Source organism: Pristis pectinata, chromosome 18 (assembly GCF_009764475.1).
Source record: "Pristis pectinata isolate sPriPec2 chromosome 18, sPriPec2.1.pri, whole genome shotgun sequence".
Taxonomy (NCBI): Eukaryota; Metazoa; Chordata; class Chondrichthyes; order Rhinopristiformes; family Pristidae; genus Pristis; species Pristis pectinata.
Genome location: NC_067422.1, coordinates 39,894,011 through 39,916,117, shown reverse-complemented (window position 1 = coordinate 39,916,117; position 22,107 = coordinate 39,894,011). Strand labels below are relative to the sequence as shown.

Sequence of the window (22,107 nt, the reverse complement as noted above, 5' to 3'; positions counted from 1 at the left end):
AGCTGGTGGTAGAGGCAGGTACAATTCCAACATTTGAAAGACATTTGCACAGGTAGATGGATAGGAGAGGTTTGGAGGGATATAGGCCAAACGGGACAAGCTTAGAAAGGTATCTTGGTCAGCATGGACGAGTTGGGCCGAAGGACCCATTTCCATTCTGTATAACTAGGACTCTGGGTAAGCTGCCAAGACACTAAGTGATTTCAGATTTCACACATCTACTCTAATGAAACTCTTTGTCAACTAACCTTATACTCCCACTGTTTTTCCTTATATCTTCACATAAGGAATAAATAGTGATGTTCAGGAGGTGTTTCATTACACAATTACCTCTCTCCAAATGCCTGTGAATGCTGGGGGAGGGGGCAATTGAAAATTCCAAGCTTGAGATTGACAGATTTTTAGTGGACAAAGCTCCTGTCTACCTGCCTTTGTCCTGTAACAAAGTCCAGTTTGTTGCCATCTGTACGAGTCCATGTGTGCACAGGGGCAATGAAAAACTTACCCGCAGCAGCATCACAGGCACAGAGCATCAGATAAACAGCATTCACAAGACAAGCAAATTGTACATTTATTGCTTTTTTTTAAAAAAAAAGGTCCATTTTAGTGCAAAGTGATCATAGCATTGCTAAACTGTAGTGATGAGGGACTTCAGGCTTCTGTACCTCCTGCCCAAGGATAGCTGCAAGAAGATGGCATGGCTTGGATGGTGGGGATCTTTGATGTTGGCTGTTGCCTTCTTGAGGCAGTGCCTCTTGTAGATGCTACCGATGGTGGGAGGGATGTGCCTATGATGTATTGGGCTGAGTCCACTACTCTCTGCAGCTTCAAACGTTCCTGAGCATTTAAATTGCCATACCAGACCAGGATGCTTTCAACAGTACATCTGTGGAAGTTTGTTAGCGGGTTTAGTGACAAGCCGAACCTCCTAAGTAAAGAGGCTAGCGCGCCTTCCTATGATTGCATCAATGTGCTGGGCCCAGGACAGGTCATCTGAAATGTTAACACCCAGGAATTTAAAGCTGCTGGAACAGAGATCCAGAGAAGCCATGGTCTCATGGAGTCAGACAGCATAGAAACAGGCCTTTTGGCCCAACTGGTCCATGCCAACCAAGATTCCCAACCAAACTAGTCCCATTTGCCCGTGTTTAGCCCATATCCCTTAACCTTTCCTATCCATGGACCTGTCCAAGTACCTTTAAAATGTTGTTAACGTACCTGCCTCAACCACTTCCTCTGGCAGCTCCTTCCATATATGGACCACCCTCTAGGTGAAAAAGTTGCCCCTCAGGTTCCTATTAAATCTCTCCCCTCTCACCTTAAACCTAGTTCTCATTTCCCCAACCCTGGGCAAAACACTGTGTGCATTCACCTATTCTCCAGCACTCCAGTGAAAACAAGTTCCAAACTACTCAACCTCTCTCCATAACTGAGTCCCTTGGGTCCTGGAAACATCCTCGTAAATCTCCTCTGCACTCTTTCCAGCTTCATGGCATCTTTCTATAGCAGGGTGACCAAAACTGTATACAGTATTCCAAATGCGGCCTCACCAACATCCTGTACAACTGCAACACAACATCCCAACTTCTATATTCAATGCCCTAACTGATGAAGGCCAGTGAGCCAGAAGCCTTCTTCACCACCGTCTATCCACAATGCCACTTTCAGGGAACCATGTACCTGTTATCCTAAGTCCCCGTTCTACAACACTCCCCAGGGCCCTACCGTTCACTGTGAAAGTCCTACCCTCATTTGTCTTCTCGAAATGCAACACCACGCACTTATTCAAATTAAACTCCATTTGCCATTCCTCAGCCCACTGACCCAGCTGATCAAGATCCCTCTGTAAACCCTGATAACCATCTTCACTGTCAATGGACACCACCTATTTTCGTGTCATCTGCAGACTTACTAACCATGGCTTGTACATTCTCATCCAAATTGATATCGATGACAAATAGCAATGGGCCTCGCAGCAACTCCTGGGGAACACACTAGTCACAGGCCTCCAGTCCAAAAAAAACCTTCTGCCATCACCCTGTTTCCTACCATCAAGCCAATTGTGTCATGAAGTGGCCTAACCCTGATCTCAGGTTTCTGTACTGAACTCAGTGACCTTTAGCTTCTGGTTATTCACTGACGAAGATAATGATTAGATCCAGTGATCACTGAAGTAATGAATTAAGACTCACCTTAAAGCAATGGAGTATTTATACAATAACTAAAATTAATTCTGGTCTGGGAAACATTTACTAGTTGTGCAGCATTCAACATCTTACAACTACATTATCCAGAGCAGGAAATTGTCACAGAATGATAAATGGTAATTTTTCATTTAGATTATCTTAATATCACTTGTTACCAAACTATGAACTCAAGGAAATAGGAGCAGGAGTAGGCAACTCAGCCCCTTCCACCATTCAATATGGTTATGGCTGATGTCTGCTGGCCTCAGCTCCCCTTCTGTGCCAGTTCCCTCAATTCCTCGATCTTTCAAATATTTATCTATCTCTGCCTTAAATCTCTAATGATCCGGCCTCCACCGCCCTCTGGGGCAGAGAATTCCAGAGGTTCACCTCCCTCAGAAGAAATTTCTAAGCACCTCAGGTACAAAATAAGGGGTCAGTAATTTAAACCTATCTCCCCTTGTTCAAGGCTCCCCCGCTAGTGAAAACATCTCAACATCCATCCTGCCATGACCTGCAGGGCTGGGAACCTGCTCCAGGAAGCTGGGATTTGGCTGGGTGGCTTTTTCAACTGGTACAGACATCATGGTTGAACAGCCTCCTCCTGCCCTGTAAGGTTTCTCTGATTCTATGGAGAAGCCCAGTGCACCTCAGACTCCAGCTTGTTGTGTGCAGATGTTTTCCCTCTTATCACTTTTGGTCTGGGATGCTGAAGGTGGAACTGCACTGCCTGGGCTCACACTTGAATGGAACAAGATAGAGAGAGCTCCAGGAATCTGTGCAACCCCAAAACCACTGCTGTCAGGACCAGAGGAAAAAGCACAAGTAAATTCAGAAAACTGTATGGCACTGGATTAAAAAAATTTATTAAAGGCATGAAAGTCACACTTGGGGAGGAATGAAAACGGGATTCAGTTTCTGCAAGGTATACAGAGCAGATGATGCCGGCTGATTTCAGTCAAGAAGCCACCCTGTAATTAACATTCTCTCTCTTGAACACTTGTGACCGGTGTCAAAAAGTGAGGCTGTGGATATCCAGCAAGGGCCCAGACTAAAGTAGCATGGATCCATGGTGAAATAGTCACATGCCAAAACGAAGTAAACACTTGTGTGGCCACAAGGAGAGAGCTGGGAAATGTGGCTACCTGGACAGCTCTTTCAATCGAGCCACCTCAGGCACAATGGGCTATCTGGCAGCCTCCTCCCCGCTCTCAGATTCAATGATGTCCTCAGGGCAGGGTCACAAGTGAAAAGGGACAAAGGTCACTGGGCACTTGTGGATCTCAGCCAGTGTCAACTGTTAGTAGAAGGGAATGTTGTCAGAACAAAGTGTTCCCTTCCCAGATAGGCCAATGGTCATTCAATTTTTTTTTTCTTCTTTTTTTCCCACCCCATTTCTTTTTCCCTTTTCCTTGGAGCAGACTCGATGGGCCGAATGGCCTGCTTCTGCTCCCTTGTCTTGTGATCTTGTGAAACCTTTGCCCGTCAGCCAGCCTGCAGTGTGGCATACCCGTTCCACAGGATCAAAGCATATCCACAAGCTTAAAATAACCTTTCTGCTCGGTGGGGACCACATTAATAAATGTCTTATAAAGGACTCCCCCCACAGGAAGGCGAGAGATCACTTTCATGGACTCCAAGCTGCGAGGTGGAGGGATGTAGATCTCTTTTGTGTAACGGACTGTGCCATCTTCAAGAGCAACAAGAGTCTTGTTCCGACCCATTGCCACCTGTAACAAAAGGAACTCATAAGTGCCTGTGGATAAAAGCATTCCTATCTAATACTGAACTATATGTAACAGCAAAGTCTTGTATTCGATTCGCTGGGGTCACCAGAGTTGATCAGGTGGAGGGTGTGGTTGGAGTAGCATGGATCCATGGTGAAATAGTCACATGCCAAAACGAAGTAAACACTTGCGTAGCCACAAGGAGAGCTGGGAAATGTGGCTAACTGGACAGCTCTTTCAAATGAGCCACTTCAGGCACAATGGGCCATCTGGCAGCCTCCTCCCCTGCTCTCAGATTCAATGATGTCCTCAGGACAGGGTCACAAATGAAAAGGGACAAAGGTCACTGGGCACTTGTGGACGTCAGCCAGTATGTTCTTCAGTATTTCCAAGTTGGAGGGAAGACCAATAACGGTACTGAGCACGATCTGGTAATTCCTGTTGGGAAGGGGTTCTCACATTTAAAAAAAAAGATTTAAATCAGACTGATTTTCATGTTTGTGCTGTCATCCAGTCAACACTCGATTACAGAGACACAAGAGACTGCAGATGCTGGCATCGGGAGCAACACACAAAACTCGGGGGGAACTCAGCAGGTCAGGCAGTATCTAAGGAGAGAAACATACGATCAATGTGTCAGGTCAAGACCCTTCATCTGGACTGAAAGACAGAGGGGAGGTAGACAGTATAAAAGGGTGGCAAGGGGTGGAATAAGAGTTGTCAGGCGACAGGTGGATCCAGGTGAGGGGGTTGCTAGGCAGATGGGGTGGGAGGGGAGTGGGAATGATGTCAGAAGCTGGGAGGTGATAGGTCAAAGTGTCAAAGGGCTGAAGATGATGGAATCTGATGAGAGAGGATGGTGAAGCATGGAATAAATGGAGAGAGGTGGGGGGGGGAAGCAGTGGGAGGAGTGTGTGTGGGCGACTGGAGAAAAGGAAAGAGATACGGTGAGGGGGGGCCAAGTGGATCAGGAGGAGACAGAACAGAAATGGGACAGAGGGGGAGTGATTACTGGAAGTTAGAGTTCAATTTCATGACGGCAGGTTGGGGACTGCCCATGCAGAATAAGAAGCGCTGTTCCTCTAGTTTGCGTTTAGCAGCAGAGGTTGAGGACAGACACATCAGTGTGGGAATGGAAAGGAGAATTAAAATCGCTGGCAACTGGGAGATCTGGACGGCCACAGCGGACGGAGCGAAGGTGCTCAGCAGTCACCCAGTCTGTGTCCAGTCTCACCAATGTAGAGGCGGCCACAATGGGAGTACCAGATGCAGTAAATAATGCTGGAGGATTCACATGTTCCTCCATAGGTGCTGCCTGGCCTGCTGAGTTCCTCCAGCGTTTTTTGTGACACTTGATTACACTCCAGCAATAACCCCAGCCCCCATCCAGCCCCAATACAGGGGCACCCACCCCAACAACGGTGTTGGGACAAGGCACAGGAAAACAGCTGGAACCCAGGAATGGGCACCTCAGCAAGTTGCCAGTCATCACAGGACTAGGAAAGGAAACTGGAACCTGCAGCAGCTAGTATCTAATGATAAGTTTTCAGTTATAGAAGAAATTTCATCTCCTCAGACATTCCAAAGTACCATTGAAGTGCAGACAAATACATTCAGCTATTACACACACACACACACACAGGAAGACCCAATTCATAAATGAGCCATGATATAAATGACCTGTTAATCCCTTTCAATGAAATTGGTTGAACGATAAATGGTTTAATCTCTTAAAGGGAGTAGCATTCCCTCATGTTGCACTGCACACAAGGACAGGCATAAAATTATCACACAAGCAATGTGCAACATTTTGTCAAAGCAAGTTTCAAAAACTGAAAATAAAGAAAAACTCCCAACGCTAGAAATCTGAACCAAAAACTGAAAATACTGGAAGCACTTAGCAGGTCAGGCGGCATCTATGGAGAAAGGAACATGGTTAATGTTTCAGGATGGAGACATTTGTTTCTCCTTCCACAATCACTGATTGACCCGAGTATTTTTCAGCATTTTCTGGTTTTATTGAAGTGCCAAAAACTTTCTTTACTTGAAGCAAACTTTCTGGACGATTAACAGTCATGGGAAGCCTGGTTGATTTCTTCCAAATCCCATAACCTAGCACAAGAATACAACGCATTGCTTTTCCTCATTTATTGATTTGTGGAAGCACATGACTAATAAACAAAGGGGCTTTATGGATTTTCCCTCTTAAAGGTCGCTTCTCTGGCTCGAACTGAACACCCCGGATTCCAGTTTGATGGTCCTGCTTACCCTGCTGACGACCATTCATTCTGAACTTTGTCCTCTGCAATGCCCAACACGTCTTCCACACAGCATTCACGACAGCAAGTACACGGGAATTCAGCTCAGCCGTGCTATCCGATCTGTGCCAGTGATCTGCTTTCCTCTCTCTCAGCCTGCACTTCCATCTGAGCCCCATGACTCATTAATCGCTGCCCACTGCCAGGTTCCTGTCTTTGGCATGGGAGCAACTGACGTGCCTCACCTCTTGCAACTTATCCCACTCTCTCCACCAAACACACCAGGTCTGCACAACTAAATTCCCCAAGTTCTCCAGTTCCCTCCTGCGTCAATCCCTCCTACTTGATTTTTAAAAAAAGGCCGACATTATGTTAGTGATCTAACATTCCAGTTGTTAGAAAGCCCAGGCATTGCTCCACTAGAAGTGACACCTGTAGGACTGAGAGGAGCAGAGTAAAGGCTGGTGGCTAAAGTCTGCTACTTGGGAAGATCCCAAGCAAACAGACAGGATAAATGGACAACCTTGACAACTGATCTGCACCTTCTCTCTTCATCTGGTACGGCAAAAACTTACATTTGCTCCTGGGTGCCAGCGGATCAGGCGCTGAGTTGCCAGAATGTTTCCTGTACGAACAAAAGCCCCTGTGGGAGTAAAGGCAAATGGTCATCAATCCAGCTCCAAGGGAGTCTCATCCGAAAACAGAAAGAAAATGCAGGAGCAGAGCAATGAAGAGCATGCTCTCCCTTCCAAGTTTTTAATTTTGTCTGTACAAATTACCTTCATCTTAACACCACGTCTAAAGCTTAGAATCAAGTTCAACTGAGGCCCCAGCTTGTACCTACCAGCGACATCAAAGCTTCGATGAGGAAGAACTGAGAATAAGCTTCATAGGGGTTATTCCTGAAGAATCTCCCCCCTCCACTCATGTTCCTCTTCCTCTACCAGATGTCTTTGCCCCAGCTTTGAAATTAGTCTAATTTGAAGGGTGACAATAGGGCATTTAATAAACGGCTTCAGGACTGCAGAGCAATTGGGAGTAACAGTGTCTTGGGGAGTAAATATGCCCTTGAGCCTGCCCCACCATTTAGTGAGGGTTATGGCTAATCTGACTGCAACTTCAACTCTGTAATCCCATTAAGAACGTATTTACCTCCATTCCCCTTGGAAGAAAAGTCTTCAAAAGATTCATAATTCTGAGGGAAAAACAACTCTGCAAGTTTTCCACCTAGCATGGAAACAGGCCCTTCGGCCCAACTGGTCCATGCTGACAAAGATTCCCATCCAAGCTCGTCCCATTTGCCTGCATTTGGCCCATTTCCCTCTAAATCTTTCCTATCCATATACCTGTCCAAGTATCTTTTAACTTTGTTAATGTACCTGCCTTAGCCACTTCTAATCTCACCTAGTTTGATTAACAGTCAAGGAAAGGAACCATCTAATCTGGGTGATATGTCTTTAATGCCATTATCTCCATCACTTACTTTGCTTGTGTTGATTTTTGTAAATCCTTGTCCCTGACTCAATTATTAGTTTTCTCAGAAAACATAGATCCTATCTTCTTTCTCAACTGTAAATAATGATGCAAATCAGGCAACATTTTTGCTATTATTACTTTCATTTATAGTACCCACATTGTGTTTCAAAGGGGCCTCTGACACCCCTTGAAATTTGTTACCTTTTTCTGTTCAATACGTTTTACTCCCAGGCATCAGGAACTCTGCTCGTTTTTGCCATTCTGTATACCACTACAAAGTTTTGTGTTGTTCCTCAGCCTCTAAATTACCCGTAGACTTCCTTGGTATTTAGAGCTAAACAGTCAAATACAACTTTGTGGAACAAGGTGTGTAGCATCATAGGTCAGGCAGCAGGTTCCAGACCCCCAAACTCTCTTGGTTTAAAAAACACTTCTCATCACTCCTCTAATTCTTCTACCACTTTCTTTAAATCTCTTCCCCTTGGCTTTTAATCCCTCTGTTGTGTAAATAAGGACATATTTCCCTATCTAGTCCTTATTAAACTTTGTACACCTCAATTGTCTCCCTCAGCCTCTGGAAAGAGATAATCCCAATCCACAAAATCATCCCATTAGTGGCACAGGAAAACTACGGCTACGTCATTGTAAACCTCCTCTACACCTTCTCCAGTGTGATGACCAGAACTGTTCACAATTGTGGCTTAACCAATGTTGTATGCAGTTCTAGCATCACCCCTTAAATTCTATGCTTCTGCTAAATGAAAATTTATACTCTCAGATTTGATTCCAATAATTTGTCCTTCACTGTAATTGAACTTGCTTAGGCAGAAGGGTCATAATCTCTAGATTACCCCCAGTACCACCAGCTAATGAAGAATAGAAGGGCAGGGCAGATGAAAGCATGGCTGAGGAGCTAGTGCAGGAGGGAGAGATTCAGATTCTTGGACCATTAGGATCTCATGTGGGGCAGAGGTGACCTGTACAAGAGGGACAGGTTGCACCTGAACTGGAAGGGAACCAATATCCAGGTGGGCAGATTTGCTACTCGGGAGGGTTTGAACTATTCCGGCAGGGGGCACAGGAACAAAAGTAGTAGTGAGGTTGATGAGAAAGCTGAGGCAAATGTAGAAATTAACACAAGTCCAGTAGGCAGGACAGGTAGGGGCAGAACAGGGAGCAAAGGTCTAATAGATTTTCTGCATTTATTTCAATGCAAGAAGCCTCTCAGGTGCAGCAGATGAGCTCAGGGCATGGATTGGCACATGGGATGTGATAGTAGCTGTTACAGAAACATGGTTGAGGGGGGGACAGGACTGGCCGCTCAACGTTCCAGGGTACAGGTGCAATCGAGGTGGAGGTAAGAAAGAAGGGGGAAGTTGCATTTTTGATTAGGAAGAACATCATGGCAGTACTTAGAGAGGATATTCCCAGGGGATCATCCAGTGAGGCCATATAGATAGAACATAGGAATAAGAAGGGGGTGATCACTGATGGGATTGTACTGTAGGTCCCACAATAGTCAGCAGGAATTAGAATAAATATGTTGGGAGATCGCAAGAATAGTAAGGTTGTAATAGTAGGTGATTTTAACTTCTCTAATATTGACTGGGGCTGCCATAGTCCTAAGGGTTTGGATGGGGTAGAATTTGTTAAGTGTGTCCAGGAAAGTTTTCTCAAGCATATGTAGATGGCACTACTGGAGAGGGAGCAATACTCAACCTCCTATTGGGAAATGAGGCTGGGCTAATGGCTGAAGGGTCAGTGGGGGGAGCACTTTGGGTACAGTGACCATAATTCTATTAGTTTTAAAACAGACATGGAAAGAGAAAGGACTGGTCCACTCGTCTTAAATTGGGGTAAGGCTAATTTTGATGGCATGAGAGAGGAACTTGCAGAGGTTGATTGAGAGAGGCTGTTGGCACCTAAAGGGACAACTGGCAAGTGGGAGGCATTTAAATGCAAGATAGGGAGAGTTCAGGGCCAGCATGTTCCTGTTAGAGTGGCTGACAAGACTGGCAGGATTAGGGAACCCTGGTTGATGAGGGATATTGAAGCATATACATCAGATATATGCAGCTGGGATCAAGCAAATCCCTTGAAGTGTACAAGGGATGTAGGAGTACACTCAAGATGGAAATCAGGAGGACAAAAAGGGGACAAGATACATCCTTGGCAGATAAGGTAAAGAAGGATCCTAACAGATTCTATAAGTGTATTGAGAGAAAAAGGGTAACTAGGGAAAGAACAGATCCCCTTAAGGATCAGTGTGGCCGTCTACATGGGAGACACAGGAGTTTGGTGAGGTCTTAAATGAATATTTCTCATCTGTATTTACCACAGAGAAGGTCATGGAAGGAAAGGAATTCAGGAAAGAGAACAGATGTTCCTGAAACATCTCAACATTACAAAAGAGGAAGCATTGGTGGTGTTGAGGCGCATATACGTGGATAAATCCACGGGGCCTGACCAAGTATATCTTAGGCCATTGTGGAAAACAAGAGAAGAAATGGCAGAGGCCCTGGCAGGGATTTCTGTATCTTCCCTAGCCATGGGCAAGGTACTGGAACACTGGAGGTTGGCTAATGTCGTGTCTTTATCCAAGGACAGCAAGAATAACCCAAGGAACTACAGGCAGGTGAGCCTTACATCAATGGTGGACAAGTTTCTGTAGGGGATTCTGAGATACAGGATCTATTTGTAATTGGAAAGGCCTGATTAGGGACAGTCAGCACAGCTTTGTGTGGGGGAAATCATGTCTCATGAATTTGACTGAGTTTTTTTTTGAAGAGGCGACCAAGACGACTGATGGGGGCAGGGCAGTAGATGTTTTCTACGTGGACTCGAGCAAGGCTCTTGACATGCTAAATGGGACTAGCTCAGGAAGACACAAACGAGTTTGGCTGACGGGCCTGGAAGAGGGAATGACTGCTTATTTATCATTGCTGAGTTATCTGGGGGAGGTGTAAATAAGAGAGATGAGGGAGAGCAGTGGGGGTGGGAGGGAAGGATATTGCAGGTGTGATATCCAGATCGCAACAGTTGATGGAATTCAGAAACTAAGGAGAATGCTGGAAATAATCACATAAGATAGTTTTTCTCTCTCCACAGATGCAGAGTTAACATTACAGGTAGATGTCCTTACATTGTGTCAGAACTGAATCGTTCCAAACAGGAAAGACTGTTGAATTCCATATGCAACCATTGGGCCTTAAATGTACATAGACAGAAAATGAAATGCTGTTCCTAAAGCTTACATTAGGCTTTGTTGGAATAGTGAGGAGACCAAGGATGGTGGTGGGAGTGGGGGCGTGTGGTTGGGGGGGATGCTGTCAGAATGGAAATGGAGTGGAAAATTAGTGACAGACACAGAAACTCAAGGTCACCCTTGTGGATTGAGCAGACCACCCTATCTGCATTTGGTTTCTCCAATTTAGAGACCACATCGCGAACACAGAATGCAATTCACAAAATCAGGAGAAGTGCAAGAGAATTGCTGCTTCAACTGGAAGAACTGTTTGGGTCACTGGATGGTGGGAAGGGAAGAGGTGGAAGGGCAGGTGTTTTACCTCCTGCAGTTATATGAGAAAGTGCTGTGAAAAGGGAAGTTGGAGATGGAAGAGGGGAGACCAGTGATTTGGAATGCTAAAAGGATTTGATGGTGGGATGATGGAGGAGTCTTGCTGGAAGTTTAGAAAATTATGGGGAGAATGATCCTTTGAATGTGGTGGCTGGTGGGGTGGGAGGAGAGGACAAAAAGAGTCCTATTTTTAGGATGAGAACAGAAAACAGACAAGATTTGGTGGAGAGCCTGTCAACGATGGTATGGAGACAGAAACTGGGAGAAAGCTCACTATTCAATACCAAATCCAATATGGCCTGCTTCCCTCATCGTTTTAGTTTGCAGCGTGCAGAAAACTTGCTTTAAAAAGGTCCAAAAAATGTGATTATTTTCAGAACCTAAATCCAGTAATATCATTCTACAAGAAATCCAATACTAAAACTCACTCTGCTTTTTAAAACTCACTGTTTGCCCAATTTTAACATTCTGCGATGTCCAGCAGAGTCCCAGACACAACTCCCACCAGAGACTTAAATTAATTTTCTAGTCCTTAATTCTACCCATAAAATATTCACCGTTGGCTTAGCTCTTATTGCTACCCCTCTCAAAGTGAACAAAACTTGCATGAAGAAATAATTTTTTAAGGAACAAAGGAGGGATGGTGAAATTTAGGGTGGAAACTCTAGAGCCTTTCCTAGATGTCTGAAACCACAGGTATGAATTGCAGAACAAGGATATTAAAGATACACGCAAGGCTAGAAGGAAGGAATACAGAGGTTTGGACGAGATTACAGTAATAGGAAGCCATCATTTAAAGCAAACATCTGAGACATTGTGCACAACACGAGTCATAATAGACCTGCTCAGGTTAAGTTAATTCTCCAACAGATGTACAAGACATTGGTGAGGCTGCACTTGGAGAAGTGTGTACTGCTTCGGTCACCATGTTAGAGGTAAGACCTCTAAGCTGGGAAGAGTGCAAAGAAGATTTACAATAATGTTGCCAGGACTCAAGAACCAAGGTTTCAGAGAGAGGTTGGGCAGGCTAGGACTTTATTCCTTGGAGCGTAGGAGACTGAGGGGTGACCTTATAGAGGTGTATAAAATCATGAGGGGCATAGATAGGGTGAATGCATATTGTCTTTTTCCCCAGGGAAAGTGAATCAAAAACAAGAGGGCATAGGTTTGTGAAGGGGAAAGATTTATAAAAGGGACCCGAGGGGCAAATTTTTCCATGCAGAGAGTGGTGCATATATGGACTGAGCTGCCAGAGAAAATAGTTGAGGCAGGTGCAATAACAACATTTAAAAGGCATTTGGACAGGTACACAGATAGGAAACATTTAGAGGGACATGGGCCAAATGGTACCAGCTAGGATGGGCATCTTGGTTGGTATGGACGAGTTGGGCTGAAGGGCCTGTTTCTGTGCTGTATTACTCTATGACTGAAGTAATGAATCCTTTGAAGGTAATGCCCACAAAAATAAGTACCTGGAGTAGCTTGATTTCATGATAAAGTCATACTTGCAGCATTTGCTATTCCCCAGTGAAAGTCCCTGTACTTATTATGTAGCTGTTATGAATGATCCCAATGATCAGGCTTCCAGAGTGTGCAGTACTGGCTTGCATCATCCTCCCTTGCCCTTGGAGAAAGGCCTACTGTTTTTACATCAGATGCAATAATTATTTTTCTTCAGCTTCCACTGAATTAGGTCTTAAATCCAGGTATAGTTCTGGGCCCACTGTCCTTTAGGCATAAACAACATTACCCCATTCAAGACCAATACATACCATCTCCCTTCTTCCATCCATAGCGTCGGCCTGGGCTGTTGCCCCCCAGATTTTTTGAACTGCCTCCTGCCTTTTTGGATGCACATCTCATGGCAATGACTGTGGTCCGTGGAAAAGCCAACAATGCTAAAGGGAATACTAAAAGAGAAATCCATCTTACAAGAAAAACATTGCAACATTTGAAATAAATGAGTAAAGCAAAATTTCTCTCATACGTTTATATTAAGGCCATTGTTTCCAATTTATAAATTCAGAAAACTGAATAGAAATTTGTAACATTATTAAACTAGAAGAGACAGTGGAAGTGGCAGCCCAGAGTGTTTAACAAAATGCATATAGGTAGAGAAATAACTGTTTCATTGTATATTAGAGATACAGGCAACACCCATGTTACAGCCATTGGAGTAACAGAAATTTGCCGTTACAGATTTCACAAATCACTACCCAAAATTTGAGGTATGGAATAAAATTCGCTCTCATGGAATTGATGTGAAAGAAAGTAAATAAGTCAACACAAAATTCCTTTCTTTCAACTCATGTTTCTTGATGCATGCACAGGAGACTCAGTTTCACATTACAGAAAGGACCCTTTTCTAGCAACACTGCATCAACCCCCCTGTAATGCAGGGGTTGCCTGTATGTAGATATCAACGCACACCATGAATGCATCAAAATAATTAACACATTAATTAGAAGCTGTAGAAGGTTCTATTCTGACTAGAGAATAACATGCACAGTTAGACACTGAGACAAACGGAGATTTGCAAACAGAGCACAATGCAGGCAGCTACTCTCCAAAGCAAGTGTTTAACATGGATGAAACAGAGTCCCTTGGAACACAATGCCCTGACACACATTCAACTTGCAGAATGAGAAGGTAACCAAAGATCTCCTTACAACACACACAAAATGCTGGAGGAACTCAGCAGGTCAGGCAGCATCTATGGAGGGAAATAAACAGTTGACATTTCGGTCAAAACCCTTCATCAGGACTTCTTATTCTTTTTGGAAGCAATGCTAAGGGTGACTACAAGCTCAAGCTTCTCAATGTATTGCTCAGAGATCCAAAGACTCATGAGGGCTCATCATCAACATTGTCCTGGGACATTGGTTCACATCGAGGACATGGCTGACAACAATTGGATAATGGTTTTTTTCTTAACACCAGTTATTGCTCCAACCCAAGGATCAGGAATGCAATTGCTACACTCAAGGACTACTACCTGAAACATGTAATGAAGCAAGAGGGTTTGGACTTGAACAGCAATGGCAAACCCATCTTCTGGGAATCATGAAAGAAATACGATTATCAAGATGGCACTACACCCCCCCCAGTGTCTCTTGCGATGACAGAATCCACGCAACATTGAACGGTACATGGAGAAAATTATAGCCACAGTATGTGCACAACTCCCATAGGTTTACAAATCTGAAAAATTTGAGAAAATATTGCAGAGTTGGCAAATGAGACTTGGTTTGATAAAGCAGACAAAGATGTCATAAGAGTTACTGGAATCGTATGCGGAAGAACTTACAAATGAGGACTTATTAGAGCTTAAGCAACATAGGCCACCAGAGGAATCAGATGCCAGTGACTAAGCACCACCAGCAACAAAACAGATTAGAAAGGGCTTTCAGAGACGTGCTTCCACATTGGGAAAGGAATAGGCATCCTCCATCTGTCTTTAGGACCTCAATTAAAGATTTAATTGTTTGTAAAATGATATTTCGTTATTTCAGACACTTGTATCGATGTACTCACCTGTGTAGATTTTTTTTGACCAAATGAGCTCCTGAATGGTTTTACATTGAAATTAATGGGAAATGCCTTCTCGATTTATGAATTTTCTTTTAAAATGTCTTCCAGGAATGCAACTCTTTTGTAAATTCAGGAATACCTATAGAGGGAACTCAAGGGGATCAAGCAGGAAAGTGGCATTGAGGTCAAAATCAGATGAGCCATGATTTTATTCAATGGTGGTGCAGACTCAAGGGGCTACTCTGCTTCTATACCCCATATTCTTACAGCATCAAAACAGCACATGGTTGGGTTCAACCCTCATACAGGGGGTGGGACGGACTAGGTCAACAAAGAACAGAATTTGCAGTAGGAGCCAAAGGTAATCACTTTGGTCTTCCTGGTATCTACTTGGAAATAAAGTCGCTACTATTTAGTACTAGATGCAAGTAAAGCAGTAAGACTATTTAGAGGCAGCAAAATTTGGAGAGAAGCCAGACTGACAGAGTTGGACATCACCAACATTCACTTGGAACTGGAGGTACTTTTAGATGACTGAACACTGGTACGTAGATGAGAAACAGAAGAGTTAAGGATAGATCGTTCAGTGAGCAGAGAGGGTAACCGTGCAGAAACAGGAAGAGAAGCTGCAGCAGGTGGTTCTTCTGACAAATAAGGTAGAACTAGGCAGTTTTACCAGAGGACAATAGAGATGAGGAGTTGAGGGGAGGAGGATGGCATGGTCAACTGGTCAAAGGCTGCAGAAGGATAGTGGGAAAGATTAGCTTTGTCTCAGGCACAGGATCCCATTTACACTCTTTAATAGGAGTCCTTTCAGAAGTGTGACAGGGTGGAGACTTGTTTGAAGGGATTGAAACATGAAGTTCCATGACAAATAGGGGAGGGATTTGGATAGTAAAAGCATGTTCAAAGACAGGCTTGGAGATGGAGTGTTGACCTGAATGACAGGGATGGGTTTTCTGAGGAGAGGGGTGATAATGGCATATTTGGAAAAAAAAGAGTAATGTTAACATCAGGCCAGGAAAGGAGGCTGGGTGATCAGTTGATTATAGCAGAAATCAGACAAAGGGAGCTGGAGCAAAAGATGAGCTGCTGGAGGAACTCAGCGGGTCAGCCAGCATCTGTGGAGGGAAATGGGACAGTCAATGTTTCAAGTTGAGATTCTTCACCTGAACTGAAGGAATAGAGGGGAGATATCCAGCATAAAGAGGCGAGGAGGAGGGGTGGGGCAAGAGCTGGTAAAGCAATAGGTGGATCTTCTTTTTTGGGGGGGTTTGATTGGGAGATGGAGTCAGGTGGGGGAAGGATGAGTGGAGATAGTGACAGAGGCTGGGAGAGGCAACAAGGGGCTGCGGATTGTGGAATCTGATGAGAAGGGATGGTGAAGAGAAACCAAGAGGTATGGTGAGCAGATGGGAATGGTGGGGGCAGGGGCGGGGTTGGGACCCAGTGGGAGGAGTGTGTGGGTGATGAGCAGATGGGGAAAGAAACTGGGAGATGAGGTGGGGGTTGGAAAGAAGGGCATGCAAGAGGGGGTCTGGGTAGATCAGAAGGAGAGAGAAAGGGACAGAGGGGGGAGCAGGTTACCCAAAATTGGAGAATTCAACATTCATCCCATCGGGTTGTAGACTACCCAGGTGGAACACAGGGTGCCATTCTTCTAGTTTGTGTTTGGTCTCACCCTGGCAGTGGAGGAAGCAGAGGACAGACAGGTCAGTGTGGGAATGGAAAGGAGAATTAAAATGGCTTCCATCCAGGAGCTCCAGATGGCCATTGTAGACAGAGTGCATGTGCTTGCCGAGCTGGAATTGGTTAGTGGCTAAATTAAGCTTGGAGAAGGAATGAAGGGGAATAAAGAAACAAAAGAAAGATGCAAGTTCTGGCTAGGGCAGGGAGACTCAACACAAAAAGAAAATAGGAGCAGGAGTAGGTCACCTGGCCCCCTCATGCCTGCCCCACCATTTAATATCGTGACAGATCTACCCCAGGCTTCAACTCCTCTTCTGCTTGTTCCCCACAACCCTCAATCCCCTATATTTCAAGAATTTATACACCTCCACTTCAAATATTTGTAATAGTCTAGCCTTAAAAACTCTCTGCAGTAGAGAATTCCAGAGATTAACCACTCTGCGAGAAGAAATTTCAACGTACTTTAGTTTTAAATGACCATCCCATTTTCTTGAATCTATGTTTCGTCAATCGAGATTCTCCCCAAGTGAAAACATTTTGATATCCACCCTGTCGTGCCCCCTGAGGATCTTATATGTTTCAATAGGATCACCCCTCAATCTTCTCAACTCTAAAGAATACAGACCCAGCCTAGTTAGCCTCCCTTGATAGGACAATCCTCTTGTCCCAGGAATTAGCCTGGTGAATCTCTCTGGACTGCCTCTAATGCTACCATATCCTTTCTTAGTTAAGGGGATCAAAACAATATGCAGTACTCTGAGTTTGGCCTCACCAACACCCTGTACAGTTGGGACAAGTTTTCTCCATTCCAATCCCCTTGCAATAAAGATTAATATGCCTTTTACCCTGTTCACTACTTCCTGCAGCTGTCTTCATGCACAAGAACTCCTCGATCTCTCTGTACTTCACTCATTTGCAATCTTTTTCCATTTAGGTAATAGTCAGCCCTTTGATTCCTCTTCCAGAAATTCATGACCTCACATTTTCCCACATTAATTTCCATTTGCCAGGTTCTCATCCATTCAATCTATCCATATCCCATTGCAGAGTCATAATGTCCTCATTGCAACTTGCCCTTCCACCTATTTTCGTGTCATCAACGGACTTGGATACTTTACATTCTATACTCTCCACCGGGTCATTTATATAAATGGTAAAGTTACTGGAGGGCCAAGAACCAAGTGGGGGTACTCCTCTAGTTACATTCCTTCCAATCTGAAAAGGAACTATTTATTCCAACTCTTTGGTTTCTATGTGACAGCCATTTTTCAATGTTATCATGCTTCCTTCAATACAATAAGCTCTCAACCAATCTTTTATGTGACACCTTTGTCAAACGTCTTTTAGAAGTCCAAATGCATATACAGGTTCCCCTTCATCTACTCTGCTCATTTCATCCTCAAAACCTCAAGCAGATTTGTCATACATGAAACCATGCTGACTTGGTTTGATCAGATTCAGCTTTCCTAAATAATTAGCTAATCTTTGATTATTGACTCTTGTAGCTTGCCAACAATAACCATTAAATTAACTGGCTTGTAGTTCTCACCTTTTGTCTCCATCTCTTCTTGAACAAGGGAGTCATGTTTGCTATTTTCCAATCCACTGGTACCATCCAGAACTTTGCACATTTTGAAAAAGTTCTACCAATGGGTCCATTATCTCTGCAGCTAATTCCTTTAAAATGCTTGAGTGCAGGTCATCAGTCCTGTGAATTTTTCTAATACCTTGTCCCATGTGATCAGGACTTTTACAAGTTTTTCCATGCTACTTGAAACTAGCCCATCTGTTACTACCGGGACATTTGCAGTGTCCTCCACTGAAGACTAATGCAAAATAGCAGTATCTGTCATTTCCTTGTTTCCTCCTAAGCTCCTTCTCCAATAGTCTCACACAAACCTTGGTCACTCGCTTCTTTTTTTTAAATATATAATCCATAAAAAAAACTTACATCATTCATTTTGATAGTACATGCAATTTCTCTAAAAATCAGTTTCTCCTTTCTTCTGAGCTTTTTATATTTTTGCTGCTGGTTCCTGAAATATTCCCAATCCTCTGGTCAACAACTAACCCAACTTTTCAATTTAACATTATCCTCGAGCACCTTGTTAACCATAGATGGTTCATTTTTCTCACTCTCTAGTTGGGATAAATTTCTACTGAGCTTATGAACAAGCTATTTATACATCTTGGAGTACTGTGTACAGTGTTGGTCACCCTGTTATAGGAAAGATATGGTTAAACTGGAAAGAGTGCAGAAAAGATTTACAAGGATGTTGCCAAGACCAGAGGGCCTGAGTTATAGGGAGAGGTTGGCGAGGCTCTATGTCCTTATTCCTTGGAGCGTAGGGAACGAAGGGCGATCTTATAAAGGTTTTATAAAATCAAGAGGGGCATAGATAAGGTAGCAGTCTTTTTCCCAGGATAAGGGAGTCCAAAACTAGGGGACATAATTTAGGGTGGGGGGGCAGGATTTAAAAGGGACTTGAGGGCAACTTTTTCTATGCAGAAGATGATGAGGATGGTATGAGCTGCCAGAGGAAGTGGTTGAGGCAGGTACGATAGTATCATTTAAGAAGCACTTGGATAGCTACATGCAGAGGCAAACACAGGAAATTGGCCCATATCCCTCTGGGTGGGCACTGTGGTCAGCATGGACTAGTTGGGCTGAAGGGCCCGTATCCATGCTGTATTGCTCTATGACTATCTGCCACCGCTCATCTCCAGACCCATCTTAGTTTTTTTTTATTAGAAAAAGCCCTGTCCACTCCAGACAACTCCACCTTTGGAGTTGTCTAGATGCCTTATAAATGCATTATTTAGGTAAAAGACACTGGCTTTGGATCTGAGGTGTTCTCCCACAAACTGCATCTGCAACTCTGCTACGTTGTGATCATTACTTCCAAGGGGAGCCTGAACCACAAAATCTCTTATTTATTCTTCCTCATTACACATGATCAAATTTAAAATAGCTCGTTTCCAGGTGGTCCTGTAACACAGCATTCTACTATGCTATGTTACAGGACATTCTACTTCTACTATGATATCCTTATAAATTTGGTCTGTCCAATCAATATGAAAACTAAAATACACCACGAGAGTTGCACTGACAAACAGACTGCAATCAGTGAGGATAGCCAGCAACACCTCCAGCATGATTATTCTCAACACTGATGCCCCACAGGCTACGTCCTCAGCCCTGTGTGGCCAGATTCTGCTCTAACTCCATCTACAAGTTTGCAGATGATACCACCGTTGTAGGCCGTATCTCAAATAACGATGAGTTGGGAGTACAGGAAGGAGATAGAGCTTAGTGACATGGGGTCACGACAACAACCTTTCCCTCGATGTCAGCAAAACAAAAAAGCTAGTCATTGACTTCAGGAAAGGGGGCAGTGTACATGCACCTGTCTACATCAATGGTGCCCAGGTCGAGAGGTTGAGAGCTTCAAGTTCCGAGGAGTGAACATCACCAATAGCCTGTCCTGGTCCAACCACGCAGATGCCATGGCCAAGAAAGCTCACCAGCACCTCTGCTTCCTCAGGATGCTAAAGAAATTTGGCATGTCCCCTTTGACTCTCACCAACTTTTAACGATGCACCATAGAAAGATTCCTATCTGGACGCATCATGGCTTGGTACGGCAACTGCTCTGCCCAGGACAGCAAGAAACTGCAGAGAGTTGTGGACACAGTCCAGCACATCACAGAAACCAGCCTCCCCTCCATGGACTCTTGTCTACATCTCTCATTGCCTTGGTGAAGCAGCCAGCATAATCAAAGACCCCACCCACCCAGGTCATTCTCTCTTCTCCCCTCTCCTATCAGGCAGAAGATACAGGAACCTGAGGGCACATACCACCAGGCTCAAGGACAGTTTCTACCCCACCGTGATAAGACTATTGAACGGTTCCCTTGTATGATGATGGACTTCTGACCTCAAAATCTACCTGGTTATGACCTTGCACCTTATTGTCTCCCTGTAGCTGTGACACTTTACTCTGTATTGTTATTGTTTTTTTTTACACTGTACTACCTCACTGCACTGTGAAATGAATTGATTTGTTCAAACGGTATGCAAGACAAGTTTTTCACTATACCTCGGTACAAGTGACAATAATAAGTCAGTACTTTCCTGCAAACGTGCCTTTGATATTTCCCCATTTATGCTTTAACCTAGTGAGTGGCCACACTTTGGGGGCCTATAGATTACTCTCCAACCCACGTCTTCTTCCCCCTGCTGTTCAACATTTCCACCCATTCCGATTCCACATCACTCTCCACTGAATCCGTATCACGACTCAGCACCTTCAAGTTTGGGCCAGAGAGGTGCAATGAGGAAGGGAAGTGGAAAAGGGAGCAGACTGGATGATTTCAATCACACTGACCGAGAACTTTGTTGGATACAAGGATGCAGAAAGGCCGAGTCTGAGAACATGGAGTGTTTGCTAATAATTCCCGGTGATCCTGAAGTAGCAGATTGTTCTGGCGGAGGACAGCACCACCAGGTAATGTTTTACACAGCCGAGTTAGGACATTCCAAATAGACAAGAGCGGTTTGCAGTGACGGGGAAAGAGGGCTCGGCCCTCACTGCTCCACATGTTCCACGCCCCAGCCCCAGGACCTGGGACCACTCACCGGCTGCAGCGCAGGTCCCCCAGCCCCAGGACCTGGGACCACTCACCGGCTGCAGCGCAGGTCCCCCAGCCCCAGGACCTGGGACCACTCACCGGCTGCAGCGCAGGTCCCCCAGCCCCAGGACCTGGGACCACTCACCGGCTGCAGCGCAGGTCCCCCAGCCCCAGGACCTGGGACCACTCACCGGCTGCAGCGCAGGTCCCCCAGCCCCAGGACCTGGGACCACTCACCGGCAGCGCAGGTCCCCGAGCCCCAGGACCTGGGACCACTCACCGGCTGCAGCGCAGGTCCCCCAGCCCCAGGACCTGGGACCACTCACCGGCAGCGCAGGTCCCCGAGCCCCAGGACCTGGGACCACTCACCGGCTGCAGCGCAGGTCCCCCAGCCCCAGGACCTGGGACCACTCACCGGCTGCAGCGCAGGTCCCCGAGCCCCAGGACCTGGGACCACTCACCGGCTGCAGCGCAGGTCCCCCAGCCCCAGGACCTGGGACCACTCACCGGCTGCAGCGCAGGTCCCCCAGCCCCAGGACCTGGGACCACTCACCGGCTGCAGCGCAGGTCCCCCAGCCCCAGGACCTGGGACCACTCACCGGCTGCAGCGCAGGTCCCCGAGCCCCAGGACCTGGGACCACTCACCGGCTGCAGCGCAGGTCCCCGAGCCCCAGGACCTGGGACCACTCACCGGCTGCAGCGCAGGTCCCCGAGCCCCAGGACCTGGGACCACTCACCGGCTGCAGCGCAGGCCGCCGCCTCCACCCAAGGACATCACCGGGACCACTCACCGGCTGCAGCGCAGGCCGCCGCCCGGCTCCAGGGCACGGGGGCCGCCATCAGCCTCCCCCGACACACAGAGGTGGTGTTGCTCCAGCGGCGCGCCGACTTTAACGGACTCCCGTGTTAACCGCAGCGTTACCGCCCCAGGGCGTGAAGGCCGCCGCTTGAGCTTAGTCCCACTGAGACGGTCTCCCTCTGGGGTGGCGCGCATGCGCAGGTTTGAGGTGGCGCGGGGGAAACCTGCGCCGC

At 45.6% G+C, this 22,107-nt stretch overlaps 1 protein-coding gene across 2 annotated transcripts; it reads right to left on the bottom strand.

The window, feature by feature from the left end:
* Nucleotides 1-3,033: 3,033 nt before the first annotated feature.
* Nucleotides 3,034-22,076, bottom strand: mrpl27 (mitochondrial ribosomal protein L27). Of its 2 annotated transcripts, none has more exons than XM_052033100.1 (4): nt 21,867-22,076; nt 12,997-13,134; nt 6,747-6,814; nt 3,034-3,916 (listed from the first exon to the last, which is right to left on the bottom strand). In XM_052033100.1, exons 1-4 carry the CDS (start codon nt 21,913-21,915, stop codon nt 3,710-3,712), a joined length of 462 nt encoding a protein of 153 aa, XP_051889060.1. In that variant the 5' UTR covers nt 21,916-22,076; the 3' UTR covers nt 3,034-3,709. The 2 variants fall into 2 exon arrangements, with proteins under 2 accessions (XP_051889060.1, XP_051889061.1); XM_052033101.1 differs by having other exon boundaries at nt 12,997-13,122.
* Between the last annotated feature and the right edge of the window lie 31 nt (nt 22,077-22,107).